The 21,494-nt window shown below is 45.4% G+C and overlaps 2 protein-coding genes across 11 annotated transcripts in view; one reads left to right on the plus strand and one right to left on the minus strand.

The window, feature by feature from the left end:
• Positions 1-7,674, plus strand: part of RAVER2 (ribonucleoprotein, PTB binding 2) — a 36,224-nt gene extending 28,550 nt beyond the window's left edge. For 4 of the 8 annotated variants that reach the window (XM_040610637.1, XM_040610636.1, XM_040610633.1 and 1 more), the window contains 4 exons: positions 1,705-1,794; positions 2,481-2,609; positions 5,754-5,855; positions 6,532-7,674. In XM_040610637.1, the coding sequence (XP_040466571.1) occupies positions 1,705-1,794; positions 2,481-2,609; positions 5,754-5,855; positions 6,532-6,594 (384 nt within the window). In that variant the 3' untranslated portion in view covers positions 6,595-7,674. Of the gene's footprint in view, positions 1-42; positions 1,683-1,704; positions 1,795-2,480; positions 2,610-5,753; positions 6,444-6,531 lie in introns of those variants that run through there. The other 4 variants (XM_040610635.1, XM_040610638.1, XM_040610639.1 and 1 more) reach the window with 4 other exon arrangements.
• Positions 7,675-7,842: 168 nt separating this feature from the next.
• JAK1 (Janus kinase 1) overlaps positions 7,843-21,494 on the minus strand; it is a 62,568-nt gene continuing 48,916 nt past the window's right edge. For all 3 annotated transcript variants that reach the window (XM_040610630.1, XM_040610631.1, XM_040610629.1), the window contains exons 12-25: positions 19,624-19,730; positions 18,215-18,361; positions 17,280-17,367; positions 16,606-16,733; positions 15,963-16,098; positions 15,372-15,523; positions 14,105-14,255; positions 13,283-13,377; positions 12,912-13,104; positions 12,168-12,292; positions 11,242-11,414; positions 10,669-10,786; positions 10,212-10,322; positions 7,843-9,563 (exon numbers count right to left, since the gene is read on the minus strand). In XM_040610630.1, the coding sequence (XP_040466564.1) occupies positions 9,462-9,563; positions 10,212-10,322; positions 10,669-10,786; positions 11,242-11,414; positions 12,168-12,292; positions 12,912-13,104; positions 13,283-13,377; positions 14,105-14,255; positions 15,372-15,523; positions 15,963-16,098; positions 16,606-16,733; positions 17,280-17,367; positions 18,215-18,361; positions 19,624-19,730 (1,826 nt within the window). In that variant the 3' untranslated portion in view covers positions 7,843-9,461. The remainder of the gene's footprint in view (positions 9,564-10,211; positions 10,323-10,668; positions 10,787-11,241; positions 11,415-12,167; positions 12,293-12,911; positions 13,105-13,282; positions 13,378-14,104; positions 14,256-15,371; positions 15,524-15,962; positions 16,099-16,605; positions 16,734-17,279; positions 17,368-18,214; positions 18,362-19,623; positions 19,731-21,494) is intronic.

The following is a 21,494-nucleotide window of genomic DNA, read 5'->3' on the forward strand; positions in this document are numbered from 1 at the left end:
CTCAGGGATTGATTCCTGAGATGTTCATCCCTTGGTACACAGGTGGTCCGATAGCCCTGCATGCAGTTGAACAGTATTGTCCAACATCGTGAACTCTTCTTCAGTGGTTCCTAGGCCTTCCTACAACCAGAGCCCACCCTCTTCTTCAGACTGAACCTTGTAGGTCCTTTTCACTGATAGTTTATCTCTTTCAGGGTACAGAATTGGTTTAGCACAAAGTACACCTAATGCCGGTCAAAAAGAGCCTCAATACCTTCCCTGTTGCAGTAATAGAACCATTGAAAGGTTGCTTCTTGAGAACCTGAATTCAGTGCAGTCGGCTAAAAAATTACTACTTGTAACTTCTGGCTTGGCTTTTGTCTGTCTTTAAAACCATGAAGTTCTTCTCTTTCCCTTCCCAAGGAGTTTTAAAGTTTTCTTGAATTTTGGCTAGATCCCAGAGAAGAGCCTGTTCTGTCTACCAGAAGTTCCTGTGTAGCTTGGGGAATTTTTGCAGTCTCTGCCAGCTGGTTTCACTGCTCAGGATTTCTTCCCCCCACGTCCTATTTGGTGATCACAGCATGGCCATTAAGGTGGAGGGCTGCCCCTCTGGAGAGTGGTGCACTACTGAGAGCAAGTTCTGGGTTTCACAGACGTCAGGACGCTCTGTGAAATAACCTTTCCATATTTTCATTAGCCATCACTACCCTGTGTAGGAATATAATTGTATGCAAATCAAATACGAGAATTGGATTGTAGTTCCATCAGGTAATCTGTGTGAAAATCTTGGGTCTGGGCTGAGACACCCGCTCCTGCTCTGCTAGTAGGTCTCTCCATGCCCTGTCCCCATCACCTCCTCCCCAGAGTCGCTTGATCTTTCCCTGATCTTTCTCTTGTGGCTGGGAGGCAGAAACAAACTGTGCTCCCCTCTCCTGGGTTGCTGGCAAGGAAATGTGTGTGGCTGCAAAACTCCTGAGGTAGAGCAGGGCTGCTCCGGGAGCCGGCTGGGTCTGGGGGACGGAGACGGGCGCGCGTGGGTGGGCACGGGGGTTGTTTCATATTAGGAGGGTCTCAGCCTGGCCAAGGAGTGGTGGAGGCGACGGTGTCGCTGCACTGCATTTGCTGCAGCAGGGAGCTTTGCCAGGAGCCAGACCCATCTCCCAGTCAGATCAGTCTGGTGACAGCTGTGGGCTCAAGAAGGAAGAGAGGTGTCCTGTGGGCTGCTGTGCTGTGTGTTTTGTGTAAACGCTGCGGTATTCTTGAATGTTTTGTTTGAATGTGATTACTGGCTTTACATTTCTTTTGATGTTTCCTGGAGGTAGTCCCTAACCCCACATCCTTAAAAAAGTGTCCAAAAAAATCAGCAGTATTGTAGTATTAGTGTTATTAGTATTACCTGTAGTAACAAGAAGGACTCAAATGATGTCACTTACGACATGTGGCACCTCTCTGAACCTCACTCAGCTATATTGGTACTGTCACTTCCTTCTACGCATCAGAAATGACATTGTCTGCTGCCAAGGCAGTGGTGCCTTGTGTATCTTTAACCACTTAAAGATAAAACCAAGCATTTAAAACTACAGTATCACTGGTGTTAAACATGTTTTGATGCTTCTTGGAGAGCTTTGCGTTTTACTCATGTCCTGTGAGGTTGTAAGAATTGTTTTCATTTAAAAGTGATCTTAGTAGACAGTTAATGGGAAGAGGTTTTTTCCTCCTTTATAGGAGGCTGTTCAGCAGTGGTATCAGCATTATGCTCAGGCATGTAACTCTACCCAGGCAAGAGCTGATGAATTTGAAAATGAAGCCTCTGAGGTGAGAAATAATTTTATTTTCTTCCTGTCTCCATTGGCTGTTTCTCCCATCAGCTGCAAGGGTGCTTTTGGACTCTGGACACCTGCTTTGTTTGTTGATAGTGGCTGCTGCTGTCAGTACTGTGGAAAGAAATAAGGGGCCGGAGAGTGTGGGATGAATGGCACTGCATGGTCACCTTCCACAGGGCATCCCTGCACAGTTACTCTCCAGGATTCATACTCACGCTTGTGGTTATATCTGCCATAAATATCCCTCCCTCTGAAATCCCACAAGCCAAAGTTACCTGTACAGTTCAGGAGTGTATTAAAATACTCCTGCCAAGAAACAGCACAGTGTAACGTTGTTTCCAGCGAGCCTCTTGGAGGATTGTTTCCTGCCCAGGCTATTACATAGCCCGAGGTTTCTGTGACCACAGACAAGCACGCTTTTTTTTTTCCTCTTTCTTCTTTTTTTTTTTTTTTTTTAAAGGAATTGTGTAAAGCAAGCCATCCCCCAAATCTTACATTTTGCTCAAGAAATTGCTGCATGCCTGAGCTGCTGTGAATTGTACACTCCTTTTAGCAATTGAGTGTGACTCAGATATGAAAATGCCAGCTGAGCGCTCGTTACTATATCAAGTAAAAATTAATTTCTAAACCTATTTTCTTTCAACTTCTGGTTGATCATGGATCCCGTTCTGCATTCAGGAATCTACAGGTGGATCTTACCCAGACTACAGTACCTGCTTGCAGGTCATGCCTACACTTTACAGTGGAGCCCAGGGATCAGTCCAGCCAGGCAGCTTGCAGCTTCCTCCACAAAACCCGTTAAATAAGGTGAGAGGAGAGAGCGAGCAGAGTGGTTGCAGGCACAGCCCGAGCCAGCTGTCTTTGTGCTGCCACCGAGTGGACTTTGGACCCACAACAAGCCAAGGCAGAGCTGTTCCACTGCATCCCTGCCCCTCGGGATCCCGAGTTGCTCAGGATCACGTGCAGTTCCCGGTGAATGTGATAAATAAAAGCAGTGGTTGGGCAGGGCGTGCCAGCGCCAGCCCCCCTCGGAGCCCTCCAGCGCCCTGGAGACCTGTGCTCCTCACTGCCCACAAACCACCGAAGCCCACAGGCAAAGACAGGCTGGATGTTTGTGAGCAGACTTCTGGGAAAGATGTTACTTGTGAGGGTGAATGTGCAGAAATGCCTTGAAGGAGGCAAATAAAGTAGGAAGTGAAGAAAGGAGTAGGAGGTAGTTCACAGAGGTTTTAAAAGGGTTTTTTTGCCTGACTTGCAGATGTTTTGCAGTGAGTGCCACTGGGATAAAACCTCTGGAACTGGCAGATCAAGGCAGGGTCCAGTTTACCTACAGCTTTCACTTTGTAATGCTCTTAACTGATCCTGGGAAGAAAACCATTTTAAAATGGCTTTAATTTGAAATTTTATAACAGATATCAGATGCAGCCTACTTCAGCCAGACTCACTGAGCAAAGCTTCCTTTGTCTGGTGCACTCAGCAGACAGTTTTCATCAAGAAAAGTTGTGGAGGGGATGGGGAAATGCTATGGAAGCAGGGAGGACCAGCCTAAAGGAGGCTGGAGGCTAGTGTAACCAGAGGCTGGTTGAACACAGGCGGGGTATGGTGGGGATAAAAGCTTTGTTCAGTCTGAACAGAGGACTTCCCATCTCCCAAGTGCTGTAGAAGTCCTGAAGAATTCATACCCTCCTGCCATGGGTAAATCACATTGCTCCTGGTTTTATGGGTGGGAGAGACCTTAAAAGCCAGATTTTCATCTCTTTTGAAGCGGCTGCAGGCAGGTACTGTGAGCCACAAAGCTGTGGGAGCGCTGGTAATCTCTGGGAGCAGAGCACTGCTGGAGGGATGCTGAGCTGCCTCTCCAGCCTCCAGCGCAGCTAGTGGACCTTTGTGCGGTGCCCGGGCGTGCTGAGAGGAGCCATGGCTGTAGTCAGCAGTCACATCTGGGAGAGCTTAGGGGGCCCAGCCTCCTGCGCAGCTCTCCTCCATCAGGGCTTTAAATCCCTTCACTGAGCAGAGGTTAGCAGCCGGATTCAGCACATGATGTTCTGGCATTCAGAAACTTGCATCTTGGGCTTGGCATGAGATTCCCATGGTTTTTTGGAGCAGATTTAGAAGGAGCACACAACTGTAGCAATTCGTGAGTCCTAGATAGGAGATGAGGCCTGGCTGGAGCTGGTGTTGGCAGGTCTTGGGTTAGAGATGGCCAAGGCCATGTGAAAGCTGTAGTCTGTGCAGCAAAAAATTGAGCTTTCAGGTTCCTAACAGCTCTGGAAATGAGAGAAATTGTAACAAGAGAAGGAGAGACTCCGGGGTTTGAGCTAACTACTACCTTTGAGTTTAAACTCCAGTGTAAAGAGGAAAGCTTGTATGTGGGGGTGATGCTGAGCAGCTTGAAAGTTTGTCTTAATGCCAGATGCCATAAAAGGCAGAAAGAGAGCGGTCGGTCTGTCCCTTGGCACAGACCAAACACAAGTGCAGTTTCCTCCACAGCGAGGCACTTTCCTCATTCCAGGAGTTAACAGCTAAATCTCCATGAAGAGGGCATGCAGCCTGGTCCCCGAGAGGCTCTGTATCGGTTCCATGTGTGCTCACGTGTGCACTTGCTTTAACCCTGCAGCCCATTTTTGTCCTGCTTCTGTGGGCAGCATTTCAGAGGTTCAGAAGGAGCATGGTCAGCCCCTGGTGCACAGGCTGCAGTGGTGGTGCTGCGCTCTGCCATGCGAGCAGGACGCGGTGGAGGTTACGGTGGATGTGTGATGTTCCACAGCTGTTAGAAGTGCAGGGGAGAGGACAGGAGGAAAACTGAACGTCTTCCTCAGGCAGATTCCTATTGATGACAAGTGCAGGCTCAAAAGAAATCAGACTTAGAGGGTAATTTGAGCTGTGAATGTGAATCAGCAAGGGGAGCCGCCGGGAACTGCTGGGAAGTGTTTGGCGTGGGGACATGGGTCAGCACAGCTGCTCATTTGATTGAGTTAAAGCGTTAGTGTCCTGGTTTGTGAAACATGTTAAGGTTTCTAAAATACTCACTCCAACATCAACCAAAACCCCAGTTCTTCTGATCTAGGAGGCAGAGTTAACCCAGGACACATGGTGTGGTGGGGCAGGATGTGCTCAGATCTGGTTCAGGTGGTTGTTACAGGGCAGATGCTTCAGCCTTTTAGAACAAGGCGACTGTTTAAGCCGTTTGGTAATGAAATTAGTAACACATTGGGGGACAGGGAGAAGGGATCTATATTAGGGCGGTGGGTTCTAATGTGTATGTACAGCTTGCAGTGCTGAAGGTCCGTGGCTAGTGCGCCGTCCTGCCGTGCTGGATCCCAAAGAGGAACTGAACCTGAGCCCTTGGCAGTGGGGCAGCCTTAGGTCCCCGTGCCCTCGCTAGAAGCCCAGTTCTGGGAGCCTTGGGCCTTGCAGTGTCAGGGCGACACAGCTGAGTTGAAGTTTTGGTTGAAGAGCCATTCCTGCTCTCTCCTTGGCTTTGGTGCCAGATGTAAACTTGTGCCTGCGAGTGGCAGCTGCTTACCTGTAATCTGCAGCACAAACCGAGTCCTTCACCATCTGCCTTGCCACGGCAGCTGGGCCAGGATGGGTTAACCCGTTCAGCTCTCCAGGAGAAAGGACAGAGGGATAAAAGGTGGCCCAGTGGTGCCTTACTGGAAAGACTGAAGCTGTCTGGAGCAGGGCCACCTGGCCCAGCCAGCCCTTTGCCCTTACAGACACACATGGATGGTGGGGCACCAATGCATTTATGATTGGTTTGGGATTTTTTAGGGAAAGGGCACAAACGCTGACTCATGAGCTGTGTATAGCTGGACCTTACAGCTGAGGGAGTCGGGCCTTTGGAGTCAGTTACTGGCTCCCGGTCCTTGGTAATTCCCAGGCTGGAGCTTTATTTATTGACACCGTTTACTCTGGATCATGTGTCACTTGTTTTCTTCTTGTCCTTAGGTGGCTCCAATGAGAAGTGAGAAGCGAGGCTCGTCGTACCTTATGTCCTCCCCAGAACCTGGCCCCTTGGAGTACCTTGGCCAGCAGACTCAGGGCTCCACAGTACGTTATGCAGAATCCTCTCTAAAAAAAAAGCGCGTTTATTGAGACCTAAATAATGACTCCTGCCTCGGGGTGTGAAGGCAGGCTTTTCGTACCTCTGCTATTTATTGCTGCCTTAACTTCAGACAAATAATTCTTCTTTCCAGGGGGGTTATAAGTATCCCAAGAGGAACAACCTCTGTAATGGGCAAATTTGCCAAGGAAATGGTACATATTGCTACGAGTGTTTCCTTTGTTGGCTGCCACTGCAAGGAACAGTGAGCTGAGGCTGACAAAGCAAAGTAAAGTAATGTGGCATGTTTTGGGTAGCTTACCAGCTGAAAGCAATAAAAATACTGAGGAGGGAATGCTGATCCTTTCCCTAGTCCTCAGACTGAGGAAGTTAAAAGATGAAATCTTGATAGTAATTTTTTTCATATTTTTTTAACTCAGATTATGGGTTTTTCAATCTTACTTTTTCCAGGATTAAAAGTTCTGCATTTACAGCCTTTAAATTTTTAATATTTCCTCTTAATCCTGGAATGGAGATACACCAAATGTATTACCAGAGCCTCTGTGATGTTTTCAATAAATGTCTGTTAAAAGTAAGATGCTATATTGTGTGCTGCCTTGCAACACTCAATTCGCTTCAGATAGGTGATACTTTGACAATGAAGTAACCTTTATCTGCTTTTAGGCCAAGAATCCACGGCTTTTCCTTGGAATAAGTAACTTACAGTTTGTGAATGCCTCTGTGTAACACAGTGTACGTGGCAAAGTGCCGTCCTCCTTCCAACAGGCACGCGTGTCAGTGTGGCCGGCTGCTGGCAGCATGCTCAGGTGGTGGAGCAGTTTAAAGGTAACAAAGTGGAAGAAATCAATGGCCTGTTCTGCTTTTTCTGACTCCTCCTGGATCTGGATGATTCAGTTGGAGCAGAAGCAATACTGACATGCTCCTCGGTGATGGCTTTAATCCTTCCTTCCTGCTCTTGACTGTATTTTCTTCTTTTTTAAGCATCTTAACTGTAGCAATGTGCTGCACTCCAAAGCCTGCTAGAGCAGAGCATCCTTGTTCTGGTTTTCACTCTTTCTTACATATTACCTTTTGCATGAAGTAGTTCTCACTAGAAGGAAACACTGTTTACTCACTCACCTGTGCCAGGTGTACGGTGTGGGCTCCCTCCTCCCCTGAGACTGTGAGCTGTGGCAGCCTGCCTGCCCCTGTGCATCGCCTGGCCCCAGTTATTTCCCAGCTTGATTGTGTTTTGATATGGTTTTGTTTTTTTTAAAGACTTGGTATTTTCAGCTGATTCATTAAGCTGCTCTGGCTCAAGCCTTTCTTTTCTGCTGTTAATCCTTGTAGCAGAAGACTTAGAAATCGTTCCTTTTGAAGTCAGTGCTTGTGAACGACAGATTAGGAGCCAGCCCTCTGTGACAGGCAGCAGGGTTTGCTGCCTCGGACTGAGTGCACTGAGGCTGGAACCCAGGTCCTTCTGGCTTCACCTTGCTAGACAATACTGGAGCCATTTTTCAGTACTGTTTAAAAAAAAAAAAAGTCTTAAACTCTGCCTTTCAAGCTTTGTGATGTGACCAGGATATGTATTTTCAAAGCTTAAAAAACCAAACACAATCCAAGCGGCTCTTCCTCAGCTGCTGTGCTGTAGAGCTAGGGCACTGTGCCCACAGGCAGCCAAATAGCAAACGCAGGTTACCAGAGCTCCTCTGGGACTCTACATGTATGTATTGATAAGTTCACTTGTAATATTTTGTTCAAACTGTTTGTATATGCAACTTTCTCAACTTGTTACGCTTTTCAATGAAAATAAATTGTTGGTATGCATTTAAAGTGGATTTCTGTGGGAGGAAAACATCTCTGGCTTACCTTTAAAGTGATCGTTTAATGAAGGGCAGGGTTGTTTTGAAGCCAGCATGTTCAGATCACCATTCCTATGGAAGTTATTTTAAAATCTTCCTCTGTTTAATTTATGATTTAAAAAAGAGGTGCACGTGGAGAAAAAAAATTTATTAGATTTGTTTGTATAAAGAGTAACAAAGTGCTTACAGATTTAAATCAGGTTCATAAGTGACATACAGAAAAAACAAGTAATACTGTAAAAATAAATCTGACCTTGTTGCAGCTCATAATTACAATTTTATATATATATAGATACATATATCTCAAGACATCTTTCTGTTGTAAGAACTGAGTATCTCCTCAAAGCATTTTCAAAATCCAGGTGTGGTGGGAAAGTCCTAGGACAGGGGTCAGCAGAAGGTTCCAGTTAAGCTGCTGTTTATGGAAGCCTGGCAGGTTTACACCACCTGTGCCCAGTGCCCTCACTGGGCCGCCTTACAGCCCGTGCCCCAAGTCTGGCCCTGACAATAAAACGTGCATGGTCCCGCTGTTGACCTTTGGTTAACTCAGTACTGCACAAGTGTATGGTTCGAGCCTGTATGTCAAATGAAATGAAGGCCAGTGCTGTGTTAAAGATTTGTCAGGCCAAATAAACAGCTTTACTAAAATTATTCAACCTGCTGGCCAAATAAATCCTTGGTGTAATGATCATAGAAAAATAATAATTAAAAAAAAGTGCGTCACGCACCCCTTGGATGGCACCGCAGGTAACAAAAAAAGACTGTTTGGTGTGTTGGAGGTATCTGCTCACCTAGTAATGCTGCCCTGGTTGCTCAGTCCTCTCTTTTAGATAATTATTCTTTGTTAGGGGAGTGCTCCCCTGGGTTCTGTACATGAATTCATTTTCTTTTCCATCCCCGAAGTGTGTAATTGATCTCCTACGCACATTTCACCACACCAGTTCGCCTGCAGTACAAGCCAAGAAGTGTTGTGTTCGCACAGTTAACAGCGACACAGAGGGCAGAAGCCTCAGCAGGTAGAAAGGGGCAGGGGGCTGGGTTAGGAAAAGCAAATATATTTATCCAAAAGTGGGTTTCTCAATTCAATGCATAATTATACACACTGATCATGCTTCTCATTTGGTTCATTTTTTGAACACAACAGTTAAGCAATTTTTTTAGAAACATACCTAAAAGCTCAGAACTGCAGAGCACTTTAAGATGAGCTCATTATTTTGTCTTCTCTGGATTTTTATGCCAGAGGTGGGTTTTTGCTACTGCAGTTTAAGTGCACATGAAAGACGGTTGTCAGCCAAACCTTTTTCTAAAACTTCCTCAAACTGAATTACCATCTCCAGTCCTCTAATGTCCACTGGTTTAGTTCTTCAGGGAATAAGCGTGCCCAGCAGACATGTTAAGTGCCCCAGCTTTGCACTGACACCTGCAGCGCTTTCTGACACCACCCTTTCGGTTCGTGTTTGGCAGGGTAGTTCCAGCTGTGGTGAGACCAGAATCAGATAAAGAGAAAACTGCCTTGCAATAACAGCAGCAAAATGAGTTGAAGCTATTGTTTCTGCCATACCTTTTAATTAATTTGATCCAACTGTTGACTAAAATTAAAAAGGAAAACTGTTGGAAAAAGAATCCTTTAAACACATTAGCACAGTCAGAGTACAAATTACAGTAGTTAAAAAAAATAAAATGAAAGGTCTTAGGCCTTTATATTTTGACACACATTTAAAGTACTGACCGTATTTAAAAAAAAAAAACTAATTAAATTTTACTCATAATTGTTTCAAATCCTTGGATCAGATTGTGAAAGGTTGTCCGTTCATCATGCTTGAATATCCAGCACTTCCTCATCAGCTGGTCCACCTAGCAACAACAGAAGAGAAATTTTTAGAGGAGGAGTGAAACACTGTATTTTTCCAGTTTTTTCCAGTGAATACAGTGGAATGGGTTCCCACTGCTACGAAATACAGGAGAGACAGACACGCCTCGGATTCTGGTCGGAGTTCGCCAGCACTGTTACTAGTGAGGATTTTTCCTTCTGAGGCAGCTCCCCAGCGCCACGCTGTGCCGCTCACCTCGCTGTCCCTGAGCCGCCTGCCCGCCGCCCCCCCCCCTCCCCGCCTCCATCGCTCGTGCCTCAGGCAGAGCTGGGCTATGTCCCAGCTCCCCCAGGAGCAGGAGCCAGGCTGCGCCTCGGGGTCTGTGCACTGGGACCCCACTGCACACCCTGGAACTCTGCATCTCAAAAATCAGAAGGATTCTAATTGAATTTTACATGGATCCAGGTATTAAAGGAAAGTTCTTAATGCCTCTGTAGGGATGTCAGGAACTTGGGAATGTCAGTGTCAAAAAACATTTTAAAATAATGCTCAAAAAACTTGGAAATGCCTTTTTAATGGAACACCTGACTGGTTTCCTGCCAGGATTAGCCAGGCTAATGAACACGAGATGCTTTTGGTGCTAATTTAGCATCAGAGGTCACCACTATAAAAGCAGAGGCGCATCCGTTACCTCCTCCGGGCAGTTGGGTGGACGTGGCAAACGCTTTTCTTCTTGCAGGACACGCACCAGCCGTGCTACCGTCATCTGTCCCTGCGTCGGGCCGATCATTTTCAGGAACTCCTGTGAAGAGAGGAGTCAGCTGCACATCCTCTTACCCCGTGCCAATCCAGCCCATTTCAATTTGACATTAAGGTGACATTTGAGTCTCAAAAACAATCAGTAGATGCTTATTGTACAGACACCGTGCGCCATATACTCGCTTTAGGAAATAGATAGCAACATCAACATAGCGTCACCACAACTTAACTCTGCAGAATCTTTAGTGAAAGACAACCTCAAGGGGTTGTTTTCAGGAGATAAAGAGATACCTTCCACTTCTTGTTTCCAAAAATAACACATTTTAAAAAAAATTTAAAATATCTGATTGAAGCGGCTGTAAGCAGCAGTTTCTTTCACAACCACTTACTGCCATAGGACTGGACTCGGAATCACAGTAGGTAAGCAGTTCGTACAGTGTCACCCCGAACGACCAGACATCCGAGGCAATGTAGAATTTACTCTGGAGCAGGCATTCCGGAGCGTACCTGAGGACACAACGGGCAGCGTTAAACCTTACTCAGAGCTGCACAATCTGCTCGTACATGCGCACCCGCAATGCATTTAAAGCGAACTAAAGAGGCGTCTTTGTACACAAAAGTCAGCGTCCTTGTACACAAATTAACGCGCCTGTTGGGCTGGGGGTGCCACAGAAGTAGTAGGTAAGTAAGGTACGACTTACACAGCAAGTCACTGTAAAAATAAATCAAAACCAACAAAAATATCATGGGAAAAGGGATCATTAAGTGCAGGAATAAATAAACAGCACAAGAGTAGATAAGTATAGTCTACCAGGTGCCTTTTCCTTGCTCTGATGTGTCTTTATTTAGGCTTCTTGCCAAAACAAAAAACTTTGAGGACACCTAAAAGCCTAAGTCTGCAGGAGCAGACAAGTTATTCCACTGCACAGTCTGGTTAAAGAAAGTAAGTTCTAAGTTACTACCAGAAAACAGGGCTGTCGAGGTCGTCTTTGACCGTGTAGTACTCCTTGTCAGTCTCGATTGCTTTGGTGAGACCGAAGTCTCCAATCTTCACTCTGTTCTCACTTTCAACAAGGACGTTTCTTGCTGCCAAGTCCCGGTGCACGTACTGACGGGAGCCCAGATAGTCCATTCCCTGGGAGAGAACAGAGTTACACTAGTTCTCCAATACTTTAATCACTGTCTTTCTCCAGCCTCCCCGTCACACGCTCCCTCGTTCACACAATAGTACATGTTTCAGTACCAGGTTTCCCACGGCAGGTTTTCCATCTGCTGGCACTTCCGAGGGTCCTTTTCTGACACCCCCACACCTTAAATGCTGCCTCCAAGTTCCTCATCTGTTGAGACTGCTCTTCTGGCTTTGTGGTTTTTAATTTTCAGCTGAGCAGCCATCGTCTTCAGGCCCTTCTCTCTGCAGCAGCAGCTCCTTCGTGTGCTGCTAAATCTGACAGCCTGTGCCTGTGCTCCTTACAAGCACCCAGTCCACTGTCATCACAAAACCAGAGTCTCTTGCAGAAAACACGTTGCTTCACACAGCCTGACTGCACTCGCATCCCTTCCTCGCTTCAGGCTTGAATGTTGCTCCTTCCCTCTTGCCAACACGCCCTTTCTAAAGGCTGCCCTCCTTCCTAATACTTCAAATTCTGCAGCAGGAACAACTTCTCACACTAAACTTTTATGCAAGGGAACATGGTAATGACTCCCTTGCTGATCCTTGTGCCAGTAAGCACCTGAGGCACGAGAGAGATTGCTTTGGGATTCAGGTCCCTGACAGGACAATGGTTCTGTTCACCAAACAAGCCTCTCTTCTCCCCCAACCCCCACCCCAAATTAAATAGTCGCCTAATCAAACAGAAGAGTTGCAGGAAGGCTCTGGTGCCAAGCTCACCTTACAGATCTGAACCGCGTATCTGAGAAGCTGCTTGAGATTGATTTTGTTCTTGTTCCGTGGGAGATACTCCTTCAGGCTCCCAGAAGGAAGAAATTCCATGATGAGTTTAATCCCGCTTCCTCCTAAAAACAGAGTGCGTGTTCAATTTGCAGAGACACGGCCCTTCCCACATCATTAACACCAGTAACTTTCGTACCAGCCCACAGCACTGGCAGTGTTTGTAACGGCACCGTGTGACCGTGGCCAGGCTGCGGGCTAACTCCCCGTAGCAGTTGCCGAACCAATCCGGAGGGGAATCTGTTCCAGGCAGGGCAGTTACTGAACTCAAAGTTCTTACAAGTTTTTTAATACTGGCTTAGAACAATCGCTACTGCAAATGCAAAAGCAGAAGACAACTGAGCTCTTTTCTATGAATAACATATGCTGCCAGTAATGGCCTCTGGGTTTACAGGGCTGTGACCCGGCTGCAGCGGTCAGCTCACTCCCGACACATGGACAGCATCAGCCTGTCCAGGTGGTTTTGGTTGCTGGTTTTTTAACAGATTTGGTGAGAATATTGACCAGCTGCTCACATCCAGGTTAGTCAAGCACAAACATAGGCAGGAGGACTACACAGAGAAATTGCTGCTTTTTCGGTGAATAAAGAGATCTAAGATTGAACCAAGACTGTTACGCTTCGTTTCTAAAGGAAAACCCTTATACTTTGAGTGTATACTTTTAATATTCTACATGAAAATTTACCATCTTCTGTGCAAATTCCCTTATATTTCACAATGTTCTCATGATAAAGATTCCTCAAGATTTCTATTTCCTTCTTCAGATCAGCGATGTGATTCCCTCCACTCTCTGGCTTTAGAGATTTAACTGCCACCTGCTCCCCTGTATTGTCGCCTTCTGGGTCATATCTGCAGAGTTCAACCTTGCCAAAGTGACCCTAATTGTAAAAGAAGAGAGAGCATTATTTAACACAGCGCTTGCCAGCCATAGCATCGCTGATGCACTGCGTCAGGTGGTGACGGTTCACATCTTCCTGTTGCGACACACAAAGTGCACACAGCCGTGTATACCCACACCAACACTCATCTGTGTTCTGTATCCGATGTTCCTCTTACCTCTCCCAAATCACGGATTCTTTTCAAGAAGCGTTTCTCAAAGAGAGTGGGATCGACCTCTGTAAAGGGCTTCTTCTCCGAGACAATATCGGGATCTAGGAGTGGAAGAAAAGTCCCAGGTCAGACAGATTCCTGCAAGGCCATCTTGGTCCTGACACTTCAAGGCATCCTTGCTCACTTCCCATCTGCCACTGGCAGTGTGTCTGTCCCTGCTGTCACAACTGGTCTTATTTAAATCCTGTCTGCTTGTCGGCAGGGAATGCCTCCTGGTTGTACATGCCCGTCTATCACTTGCCAAGCTTCCTCCCTCACTCTGCGGGCTGCTGCCTGGGTCTTCTTCCAGACCCAGTCACTTTTCTCTTGGTATACTTCCCACCCACTCAGCTTCCATGATTATGTAAGACTAGGTACAGGATGTAAAGTTTTGCCCTTAACTAAGCATCTATTAGTAGCTCTGTAGTAAACTTCAACTTAAGATGAACCAGAGCCATCTGCTCTTTGATCAAGAGAGTCCTATGGAAATCTCACGGAGCTCAAAGATTGTCTTGAAACTAACTTAAGCTGTTGTATAAAATATGGATCGTCAAGTGAAACGGCAGTTAACACCACCACACCTTAAGCCACACATCCAGTATGAATTCAACACCCACATCCTATTTGCGCTCACCCATAGAAGGGGTTAGTTCCGTTGTTGCAGGGACACAACACAACACGCTGCTGTCAATACAGCCATACTTGGGGAAGAATGCTGCTGTGAGGTGCCCAGCTCAGCCAAATAAACCTCACCCCTCTCTCCAGCCGCTAAGCAAAATTGTGCCTTACTCTGTTCCTCCAGTTTGTTGATGTCTCTCATGATTGCCCTGAAGAAGGGTCTCTGGTGGGGGTCGTAGTTCATGCACTGTTTCATCAGGTCAGCCAGCTCCTTGCACGATGGTGTCGCCAACACGAAATGGCCCCCGTAGAACCTCTCCTTCTGCAAGGCACACATGGAAACTCCTGCATGAATTTTAGCTTTTCACTTGATAACCCCATGTTCTACATCAGCAGATTTGACCATTAGACCCTTAACTCGCAGCAAACCTCAACTTTGTCAAGGAAATCCTCCTTTTCAGCAGCAACTCTAAACCATCTCCTAATAGTAGATAACTACTATTGTGCTGAATCTGGTGTAGTTTGGAGCAACCCCTGAAAACACATGAAGTCTCTAAAATGTGCTGAAGATGTCACCTTTCACAAGTTACTTTTCTGCCAGGTTTGCCATGTTACTTATGCAGCGAGACAAATGGCTGTGTGGAAATGCTTGCCCAGGTTACCGACACAATACTGCCTGCTATCCACGACCCCCGAGAAGGTACCAGCTTCAGGGAGATGGGACGAGGGTGGGCTTGTGCATTTTTTAAGCTCTGAAAGAACCACCCCCAGCTGCCTGCCACACGCAGGAAGCAGCCCCATAGTCAGGGCAGAAAATTCCTTTCAGCTACCTCCTGTTAGAACAACTTGGGCAGTGACTCAAGTACTCAGTCATTTCCTTCAGAGGAGCAGCAGCTGCCTTGCTCCGTCGCCTTCCCAACACAGCAAAACTTCAAGAGAGAAAAAGCACATGTGGAACACATGCTGAGGGACTCCAGCAGTGATGAACAGAACTGCCAGCAGTAAGGCAGAACAAGATTTACTCTTTTTTTTTTTTCAGATTTCAGAGTGAGCAACAATGGTGTCCCACAGGGTATTAGTTCTGAACCAATGTCCAAAAGAAACAAGAGAAGCACCTAGCTGCTTTTAAGCAGACCCTCAGTTTATAACTGGACACAGGGGTTAGAAAAGGGCAGGTGTGAGAGCATCAGAAGTTCTGCTTAATTGTTACTATGCCAAGTTCTGAAAATCCCCAGCAAGGTCAGGTTGAAGCAATAATTAGCAATGTTTGTAGTAAGGACAAGAATTCCTGCTGCAACCATTTAGATGGATCAGCCCCTTGTTGAGTCCCACTGGGCTGGTCTTCCTGTAGGTTGAAAGCGAATTGGATATGGAAACGCATGTGCCAAAGAGGCTGTATCCAAGAGGTTAAGGTAAAGTTTATGTAACGTAGTTTTACCTCTGCTAATGTCTTGTCCTTCAGTGGTATTTCACCATTATAGCAGATTTCCCACAGTGTGGTACCAAAACTCCACTTATCTGCTGCAACGCTTAAATTTTTGGAGTCTTCGACACATTCAGGTGCAATCCAGGGGATTCGTTCAACACATTCTTAGATAAAAACACAGAAGCAATACATTTTGGTGTTAGTATCGAAGGACTAAAAAAAACAGCCTTCTAACTTAATTATTCTTGTCTAACAGCTGCTTAACTAAAATAAAGCTACAGCGTTTGCCCAGTTTCAGGGAGATCTGGATTCTCAAATCTCTGCTCTCAGAAGGACACCTCTGTGGGTTTTACAGGCTCGTGCCTTAAGCCGTCCAGAAACAGATTCCTTCTGTATTATCTCACTAAACTTAACGTGACTTTTTAAAGAAATTAATACAGTAAGCACCCACCATCAGCAGCGCTCCTTTATTTCCCTGTAGTTTTCAGATTCATGAAAGCTGATTACTTCTATTCTAGAGCCGGTTCTAGCTGGTATGAATTATATTTGTTCCTTTCCCCTTCCCCACCACGCTGAAGAGAGAAATCCGATTCCTGTACCTACCTTGTCTGGACAGCACAGTTATTGGTATTCCTGGGTCGCTCAGCTTTATGAAAGGCCCGTACTCGGTGTCAATTCCCTCTCTTGCCAGTAGGATGTTTTTAGTACACACATTGCCGTGTACCAAATCCTTATCCTCCTACAGTAAGGGAGGAAAAGAATAGTGAGTGCAGCGAGCTAGCGATGCTCTGCAAGTGCTCTACCATACCTATAACAAGGGGGATCACTGTAAAATACTCCACACTGAAATCCAAAAATACAGCTTGGAAGAAATGATCCTTGAGAAAAGCAGGGAAAGGAGGAGCTCGTACTTGAGCATTTGTATTCGCAGAGCTGAGGCACTTTGGAAAAAAGACCAACATTATATTCCTTTTTCACAAGGAGCATAACTGCAGGTATGTACAGAAACTGGTGGCAAACGCAAGCACACAGCCTGTCTGGCCTGCTGATAAAAAAGGAGCTCGTCACCTTCTCTGAGAGTCCTTCTCCTTATTTAAAGCAACATCATGAATACAAAAAGAATACCCCGTACACTGTACAGTCCCTCCTGAGAAAGGAAAGTTGTTACTTACTAAGGCACACGAAACCGCTGTAGCGTTAGGCTGCAGCAGCTGTAGGCAAAGCTTTTGTCAAGATGCCTTCTTACCAAGTAGCTCAGCGCACTTGCAAGTTGCTTGGCAACTTTGAATTTCCAAGGAGTTGTCAGAACTTCGCTCTTCCGATGCATAAACAGGTCCAGAGGCCCAAATTCAACGAACTCTTCAACCATGATATCTACAAAGTCAGGTGCATAAAAAAGTCAGTATTGCAATAGCCAGTGTCTGAGTAACCTAACAGGCCTGCCACCATTTTCCCCGCAGCCGCCAGGCGAGATGGCTATAGTATGTCTTTATTTCACCTTCTGCAAAGTTTATTTCGGTGCCCAATGGCCAAATCAAAAGGCTAAGAGTGGCTTTACGCAGTGAATGAGCAGTAAACCTGGAACAAAGCATTTCAAAGACCACAGGGCCAAGCCTTCCCAGGGAAATAACTTCAGCCAGAAGGCCGGTTTGTGCTGGCACTACCACTACTGCTCTGGCATTCCGACCTCAAGGAGCCATCCTGTAAGGCAGCACTGGAACATGAAACTTCTTAGTAGAAAGGACTTTGCAGCTGCCTTGCTGTTCCAGTTCCACTTCTGTCTGCACTGAAAAATCAAGAGGCAGCAGCTGCCAGCCCACGTCGCCCCCCGTGCTAGCACTGAACTGAATGGCTGCCCTGTCCCTATCAAGGCTGCTGCTGAAGCGTGCTGCCTAGTGGCTTCCAGTTCACTGAACTCACTTTCAACGTCACGGACGCAGACTCCATGGAGGAGGACGATGTGCTTGTGAGACACCTGCCTCATCATGCTTGCTGTTTCAAAGAATGCCTGTTAGGAAGTGGAAGAGGTGAGCCATTAAGTGGCTGGTCATTGTGTCAGTCATCGAAGTGTTTAACAAATACAGAGCATCAAGTAACAGAAACATTTGCAAAAGATCACTGTTTTCTAGTAACGTAAAGGGTCAACAGTGCTAGAGGTGTGCCATCCCACTGTACTAACGGGCAATGGATGCCCTCAGAGGTGTGCTGGTGTTTGCTAGGTCACGCAAGCAACCAATGCTCCTCCCTGTGCTCTTGCAGACACGCATACACTAGGTCTTAGCATCCCCTGTGCTGTCTTTGATTAAGCTATGTGCTCAGCCTAGCGCTAGCTGATTAAGCAAAATGCAGATCAAGTAACTTGTCTGTGGCCATGTTGATGATAGAACTGGTGACAGACTCACAGCCCAACGCACAAGGCACAGGTAAACTCTGGAAGGCAGCAGTACCCTCACTGAACTCCCCAGCTCTCAGCTGACACAGCTGCAAGACTCTGGGTATGACGGTGCGTTTTACACCACAGCAGGGTCTCAGTCCATCTTCCTTGCACTTATGGTCTGCACATGTGCAGGCTGGAAGAGGGTGCTGGCACGCTGCAGCCAGACCCAGCACTGCTGCCCATCTAATGGGATCAGCTTCCTGAGTGCCTCAAAAATACTGGTCAATGATGGCTTTGACTGCCTAAGATGGTGAGATGTACCTTCAGCATTTTCCCATTTCATGTACATTTCCATATACATATCCCATTTCCATATACACAACTCCTTTTCTTTTTTAAAGGCTTTTCATAGTTAGCCATGTACGATATGGTGAGGCCTGGCAGTTGTAGTACAATAGACAAAAAGGAAAAAACTTGCCAAAGAAATGTCTCTGTGGCTGGGGTCCAAGACTTTGAGGAGGACTTTAATCTCTTTTTCATTTTGATATCCTTCATTCTCATCATCTTTGTAGTTGAGAATCCCTGAGTAAATCTGTGTTCTCGTCCCTCTTCCAAGATGTTCGCCCTAAGACATAACACACCACGTATTTTTCAAACCAGGACACAAAGCAAACAAGTGTAGATTTACACAAATACTTGAATCTGCACTATATTCTGCCTCTCCCAGTAAAGAGTGGAATTAGCCCTCTACTCGATCTAGCTACAGACTTGAAATTATTACAGCAAGAAGCCAATGACAGCACATTATTCTTTGCTTTAGTGGTCCCTGAGCATATTCACCACTGTAAACCCATTTGATATTAAAAGGCTATTACACCTCCACTAACATCAAAGAGGTTCAGTGCGATTTAACATTATTAGTCTAAACACCAAATGAATAAATAATAACTAGCCTCTTATTTACAATAAGCTGCTACTGAGGCAATCTTTAATATGCTTCCAAGAGCCAGAGGAAGTAATATTTCAACGGAACACTTTGTTTGGGAAAGCAATTTCCTCCTAAATAACAGGGGATTCCGCCTTGGGATATTTTTGCAGGAAGCCTGCACGCTGACTGTAAATATACCAATCAAAAAACAATTAACACAATCTCTATCTGTCCTCCCCAGTCAATGATGTCATTTTAAAAAAACAAAAAACAAAAACAACAAAAAAACCACCAAATTTTTTATTTAACTGAAGAAGCTAACTGCATTATTTAAAAGCTTGGGTCTTTTAGAAACATTAAATGTGATTTGTGCATTCAAGCCACTGCGTGGTTTTTTTTAAGTTTATCCAGGTCACCTGCATCACTAACTGCAAACAACTGTCAGAAAATTTGGGTGCTAAATCAGTTTGGAACACAAAATTTTGAGTGCTAACACTCTTCAGAGTTTTGAATACTTCACTTTTTTCTTTTTTTTTTAATTGTAGGATATCATCCTTAAACCTCAAGTTGCCTGTTTCTCTGATACACCAGGCTTTAAAAGATACAGCCAGATTTAGCAACAAACCAGGTAGGAAAAACAGCTCTTAACACTTCCATGATTTTTTAAGAATTACCTTAGAAGCAGTTATTCCCACAGACATTAGAAAATTGCTCAAATATCAATTTAATTTCTAGTGAAAGGCATTCCTTCCAAGCTTATCTTCTTTTTCCATACAAGGACTTATAAACATTTATATACTGCAATAAAAGTCTTTAAAGCAAACTTAGATTCAGATTCAGTTCTGCTGAGGAGAAATGGGAGTGGAAGAACCAGCCAGAAGGGGGTGATTTTGCGTTACTTGACTGGGCTGCCGTACTACTTTGATGACAAGACGAAACGGAGTTCAGCAGCTTCTTACCTGCATGATTTCTTCCTTGAGGATTCGATGGAAACTCAGCTGCCCTAGGTGATAAACAGGCTGCCATTCCTGTGCCTTCTTGGTTGCAACTAGCAAGTTGGAGATTTCTGGAAGGCAGGGAGAGAAAATGTTCTTTAAGACTTCAAAGATAACAGCATTCACCCTTCTCAGTCAGTAACATTACTGTATATGCTTACTGCAAGGTAAACCCCCCGGTGAATGAGGAGGAGGGAGAAAAGAAGAAACTGACTTAACTTCTGCTCAAATAACTTCTGTCATTCATCAGAGAATTCACTAACACAGAGCTACATATTTTATACTATATATACAGCATTGGTATTAGCCTTCTTGGGGCTGATATTAGGAAACCGAACAGGGTTTACTGCACAGAGAAATACTTGGGACTGAAAGAGGCAATACCACTGCTGTACATTTAAATAAAATAGCACACACTCCCTCCTGCCAACAGGTACGAGTCCTTTCCAGTGTGCAGAGGGGAAAAAAGGGGTAGCTGGAGTCTTACTTCCTCTCTCTTTACCCCCTTGAAAATTTTTTGCACTCTGGGAAACACCAACAGGCTGTTTCTAGAACACTGGAATTAAATTGGATGGGAAATAAACAGAAGGAAAAGACTCAAAAGGCCAGTGCTTCCTCCCCACTGCTTCTGGTCAGGGAGACTCATAGTTGGATCTAGAATTCTTGCATATGAATTTTGTCTTCCTGTGTTTTGACAGCAGGCATTATTTATTACAATACAATGGGTTTAGATAGATGTCTGTGTGCATCTGGCCTTACTGTTACATCACGGCTCAACTGTGATCTAGTACTCTGAAAACAATCAGTAATGAACCATACACTGGAAAAACTGCTTTATTTCTGCATCCCCTAAACTTCTTTGTGAATAACCAAGTAAACAGCCAGATTCAAAAAGCAGGGAAAAAAAATCCACAATGGAAGAGAACAGGGACCAGCACAGATAATGCACTGGATCCCACTGTAACTAATGCCAAGGAAAAGCTGAAGTGGGCAGTCAACTCCCTGACCCGTTTTATGTTATTCCAAATACAGCTGTCAAAATGTAACCAAATTGTCAAACTGTATAATCTCTCCACACTCCAGACAATTACTAATCTTCTTCAAAGTGCTGATAAGATCAGTGTTTATCTAGAGCCCGCTCCTCCACAACTGTCAGAACAAGCAGGTAATTAACATAGCTCAGTTAATCCCCTCATTCTAACAGGAAACCATTATCTGATGAACACAATCACGGCACTGTTTCCTCTGTTGTACAAAATTCAGCTGCAAGACACTTGTAGTTTTAGCAAACAATTATAGTAAGTGTTAGCATTAATAGTTCAACAACTACATGATCGCCCCAGCCCTCTCAAAATATGACCTCACAGATGGATTTACCGACTGCAAGGCTTGCTAAGAGTTGCAGACCAAGCTTTCCCTGCTGCTTCATGAAGATTAATAGAATGAACAACAGCTCATCATGAGAGCAAACAAACTTCAAACCAAAGGTCACCACGCAACCATTGCAGACTGCAGCCCTCTTTTGCTAGAGGAATTAAATGCGATGCACAGCGGCACTGCCTGGCATACGTGACTTGGTGGAGCAAAGGAAGAACCTTATATGGTCCCTTCTTCACCGCAGCTGTGACATTTGCTTTTTGAACAAATCTAGAGTCAATACTGCAGGGCCAGCTGTTCAGGTGCAAAAAGGGAAACCAGAACTTCTCTCACTGTCATTGAAAAAGTTCACACAAACAAGGCTCCTGAGAAGCACCAGCCCCTGAGCATCCTGTGCTGGGCTTGTAACATGGAAAGGAAGTCCCTAAAACCTTCTTCACAATGCTTGCTTTTGCTTT

The sequence above is a fragment of the Falco naumanni genome, chromosome 11 (genome assembly GCF_017639655.2).
Source record: "Falco naumanni isolate bFalNau1 chromosome 11, bFalNau1.pat, whole genome shotgun sequence".
NCBI classification, from domain to species: domain Eukaryota; kingdom Metazoa; phylum Chordata; class Aves; order Falconiformes; family Falconidae; genus Falco; species Falco naumanni.